The sequence below is a fragment of the Danio rerio genome, chromosome 11 (genome assembly GCF_052040795.2).
Source record: "Danio rerio strain M-AB ecotype USA chromosome 11, GRCz13ab, whole genome shotgun sequence".
Classification (NCBI taxonomy): domain Eukaryota; kingdom Metazoa; phylum Chordata; class Actinopteri; order Cypriniformes; family Danionidae; genus Danio; species Danio rerio.
Window position 1 is genome coordinate 3495001 of NC_141031.1, and position 5000 is coordinate 3500000.

Consider the following 5000-nt stretch of genomic DNA (forward strand, 5'->3'; position numbering starts at 1 on the left):
AGGAAACCTGTGCTTTAAAGCTTATTATTATTTATAAATATATTTTTGACCTGTCATGTGGTGGAATCAACAACAAGAACAGCAACAAAAACAATGAAATAGGAAATGTCATCAGAGAATGAACCCCTGTTTTACATTGCAAACAAAATTCACAAAATGCAATTCTTAAAAAAAATATTAATTATGAAATGATAATCATCTTTCTGGAATATGATCAGAAAATGTGTGCAAAAACGCTTAAATTAAAAAAAATATTTTGCTATTTTTAATTTATGTTACATAACAAACAATACTTTGTCCTGAAATATGCATAAACACATACGTACAGTCATTTATTCTTTGTATTTAACATGTGAGGGAGCTCGCATGTTTCATTTGCTCACACCTCATGACATTTCAATAAATGTACACTTTTCATGAAAATTATATGCGGTAAAAAATGATAAAACTCTATATTTTTAACAACTGAAAATAAAGATTGAGGATTTTGCAGTTTCTTTACATAAACTTACAGTTCATATTGGTGCGTGTTATGTTTTGTGATGCTGACATACAGAATTAGACACAGCAGTATATACACACACACACACACACACACACACACACACACACAAGTGTGTGCAGTTTAGCATTAATACTGACCTCTATGTAATAGTTTTCAGAAATCTCCCTGTAGGCAGAGGCAATGCTGGCCTGAACCGCCTGAATCCATGCTTGACGGAGCTTCTCCGATTCAGCCTGCAGCATACAGCTCCTGATTGGGTTTATGATTTATTAATAATAATCACATGCTATACACACAGTGTGAGGCACACTCAGAATTGATAAAGTTTTGGGGTCACACTTTACTTTGATGGTCCATTTAAGTAACATAGCATCTACATACTAACTAATTCTCATGAGATTATTAGTAGACTGTTAGGTTAGGGTTATTGTGAGTTGACCTGTACTTGAAAAGTTTCCTACAGTCAGCTAAGTGTCTGTGAAAGGAGCGGTATCGACAGATATTAAGCAGGCAGTCTACTAATGCTCAAATGGACCATCACAATTAAGTGTTACCTGTTTTGGGGATACAGATGACAACATCTTTTCTAAACATGCAAACTACATATTAGTACAGACACAGATCGCACACATACACACACACACAAACACACTAATACTCACTTTGTAGGTGACACCACTTCAAAACAGAACCGCCTCTCAATGTCCTCACATGGTTTCACAGAGCAAAGTCTCAAGTCCTCCACCACTACAGTCAAAGCGTCCTACAGGACATGGAAAAATACAACGTCAGGTCAAAATAATACTTTTTTTATCGTTGAAATAAAAGGAATCTACAATGGGGGAAATAAGTTTTGAACAGGTCACCATTTTTCTCAGTAAAACTAATTTCTAAAGGTGTTGCTGACTTTAAATTTTCAGCAGATGTTGGTTATGAAGTTATGCGTACTAAAATGAATTTACACCAGGACAAAGTATTGAACACATGAAGAAAGGGAGATGTAGAAAGACAGTAAAAGCCCAGACAGCAGCTGAAATCTCTGTCCCACTTTACATTAGGTGGCCTCAGTAACTATGTACCTACAGCCCTATTTACACATTTAGTACAGTGTACTATATTAAGTATGAATGTACTTTAAATGCAAGTCCAATGCAAGAACACATAGATACATTGTAAGTACACTGTACTAAATGTGTAATTAGGGCTGTAGGTACATAGTTATTAAGGCCACCTAATGTAAAGTGGGACCGAAATCTCTTGTAGTAGTTCTTCAGCAATCCTCTGCCTCAGTGTAAATGAATATCAGCTGCTTCAGTCCAACATCTACATTAGCAGGGTGAAGATGAAACCAGGGTGGACATTTCAGCAAGACAATGATTCAAAACACAGCCAAGGAAACTCTCAGATGCTTTCAGAGAAGGAAAATCAAGCTGTAGAATGGCCCAGCCAATCACCTGACCCGAATCCAATAGAGAATACACATTGAAGCTCAAATTTGATTAACAAGACCCACAGAACCATCATGATTTGTACACTCTGTTAAAGTCTGTGAGTAACTCACACCTGAGCAATGCATGTGTCTTCATTCTCCATATGAGAGGCGTCTTTATCTGCACAACTCTGGTTTACTTTGCACTCATTTGCTATATGCCCTTAATGTCACTGTATTGTTTACAATTTTATTACCTATGTACATTTTTTAGACCACATTTATGTGCAATGTATATACTGTAAATTTTCTTTTTCTTAAACTCTATTTTTTATATTTATTTTTTTATATTAATGTTAAGCACCTTGGGTCTGAGAGTAACGCAATTTTGATTCTCTATATGTCTTGTACATGTGGCTGAATTGACAATAAAGCTGACTTTGACTTTAAGCTGCTATTACTAAAAAAGCATTTATATAAAGACTTAAATACATTTCAGTAGTTCAGCTCTTTCTCCTCGTGTCATTTCATTGTTATTACACATTTTTGTTTGTATTGTTTGGGTTTTTACCAAAATCTGGTTCAATTCCATGTCAACAGCTCCTTCAGAAACATCAAAAACATGACGTGTTCAAAACTTATTTCCCCCACTGTGTAAAGGCAAGTGACCACCTACTTTTAGTCGCTTCTGATACACCAGTTGACTGTTCTGTATTGAAAACCATCGCCTGGCAGGAGACAAAAACAAACTCAATACTGGATCTTCTCTACAAAATGAAGAATGATCACTGATTTGAAGGATCTTCTGACCTGTTCCATGTTTTGAAGGCGTTGCTGGCCCTCTTGAACAGGTATCCCTCCATCACCACGCCGTTAGGAGCGTCAACATTGAACTCCACTTTAGAGTCATCGTATGCAAAGTCCTGTGATGTGATGCAGAACGTGGGTCAGTAACACACACACACACATGCGCGCACACACTCTTCAGTTATGACTGAGGACCCTTATTGTTCCGTTAAGTCTTCTGCGAGACAGACAAAAGACAAAACTTAATCCCTATCAGTCAAAACATAATCCTCATGAGCACAGCAGCCACATCTAATCCCTGTCAGTTCAATCAATGCTGACCGCTGCTGCGCACTGACTCTCAGAGCACCAGTTTAACTGCGTCTGCTGTACACACACACACACACTAAGGGCTCCTTCACATTGAATGAAACTTTGCTTCTAAAAATGTGAGACGCAATGGTTCAGAATGGTTTGGGAAAAAAAAGCATGAGGGTATCCAGACACAACCACAGAGAGCCTGTAAACAGAGACCTGCAATGGGTCGTGAGCATAACGATCAAACACGTTTCGTCAAGCACGTTTACACTGAAAAACAATAGAAAAGTAGCACAATACTCCATAATGACAAGGTAAAAAAAGAGTTTTTGAAATTGTTGCAAATTTATTACAAATAAAAAAGCTGAAAAATTAGATGTACATCAGTATTCACAGCCTTTGGCGTGAAGCTCTAAATTGAGCTCAGGTGCATTCTGCTTCCACTGATCATTCTTGAGATGTTTCAGCAGCTAAATTGGAGTTCACCTGTGGTCAGTTCAGCTGATTGGACATGCTTTGAAAAGGCTACACCTGTCTATATAAGGTCCCAGGGTTGATAGGGCATGTCAAAGCACAAACCAAGCATGAAGACAAAGGAATTGTCTGTAGACCTCCGAGACAGGATTGCCTCGAAGCACAAGGCTGGGGAAGATTACAGAAAAATTTCTGCTGCTCTGAACATTTGAAATAGTTTAAAGTGCTTTATTGTCAGGGTTTGTGTATATATTAAGATACAAAAACCTTTAAAATGATGGTCCATTACTTAGACGGATGTGTTTAATAACATGAACTAAGTACACTAAAAAATATTCCATGTTGTGTGATTCATATTTTTATATTTCTCTGTTTATTCATGCTTTTAAATTGCATTATGGGATCTTAATCTTTCTTCCAACAACTTTTAACCTTGAAAAGGTGACTTTTCTGAAGGTTTTTAATAGTTTAAAATGCTATATTAACTGGGTTGGTGTTGTATATTATGCTACAAAAACCTTGCAATAAACTGCCAGTACATTTTTAGTTATTTTACAGACTTATTTCTCTATTTTTTATACATTATACTATTTCAAACTAGAAAAATGTCAATAAAAGTCACTTAGTTAAACTGAAGAATTTTCAACATCAAAAGTCGACAGAGCAGAGATCAACATCCCATAATGCAATTCACAACCATAAATTAACAGAAAACACTTCTCAAAATACAGAAACTGGTAATTAACACATTTTTTTTACAGTGTGTGAACAATCTTGTACAGCATTTATTAATAGCTCAACATTTACTAATGCACTATTAAAATCCAGTGCTTGTAAACAATAATGCACTAAACATGAACTACACTTTCATCAACTAGTGTTAACATGAACAAACCCTAATAAATCTACTGCACACTATTTTCCATGTTAGTAAATACATCAACTAACTAACTGACCATTATATTAAAGCATCAGCATCAATTCTAACTCACCCGGTTACACTTCCACCTCCCGAATATCTTCATTTTAAGCAAAAACTTGTGCAAACGCATCAGCAAAATTAGCAGCAGGTCCGAGCTCAGTGTTGTGGCTCTAAACTGAAGTCATTTGAGATGAAAGTCAAAGACACGCGCTTCATTGATCAGCTGCAGCCGCTCAATATCCACATCATTAGCATACAGCTGTCCGTTCCCGAGTGCCAGCGCTAACATTACTGCACATCACAGCGGCATGCTGGGATTTACGAGATCGCCGTGTGCTGCGCTAAACTCAGCCGTGTCCATCTGTCTGACAGAGAGAGATGCTATTGGGGTTTAATCAAGCAGGAGTTATTGCCTACGCAAACCCAGGAGCTCTCTCTCACTCACACACACACACACACACACACACACACACACACACACACACACACACACAGACACACACAGACACACACACACTCTCTCTCTCTCTCTCTCTCTCTCTCTCTCTCTCTCTCTCTCTCTCTCT

General features: G+C 37.4%; 1 protein-coding gene across 2 annotated transcripts in view; it reads right to left on the reverse strand.

Annotated features, from left to right (window-relative positions):
- The window catches only part of acap3b (ArfGAP with coiled-coil, ankyrin repeat and PH domains 3b), a 113621-nt gene that overhangs the window by 20611 nt on the left and 88010 nt on the right, over window positions 1–5000 (reverse strand). The window contains exons 1-5 of one of the 2 annotated variants that reach the window (XM_087271673.1): window positions 4505–4633; window positions 2745–2857; window positions 2611–2662; window positions 1168–1268; window positions 643–754 (exon numbers count right to left, since the gene is read on the reverse strand). In XM_087271673.1, the coding sequence (XP_087127799.1) occupies window positions 643–754; window positions 1168–1268; window positions 2611–2662; window positions 2745–2857; window positions 4505–4564 (438 nt within the window). In that variant the 5' untranslated portion in view covers window positions 4565–4633. 2 annotated transcript variants of the gene reach the window in all.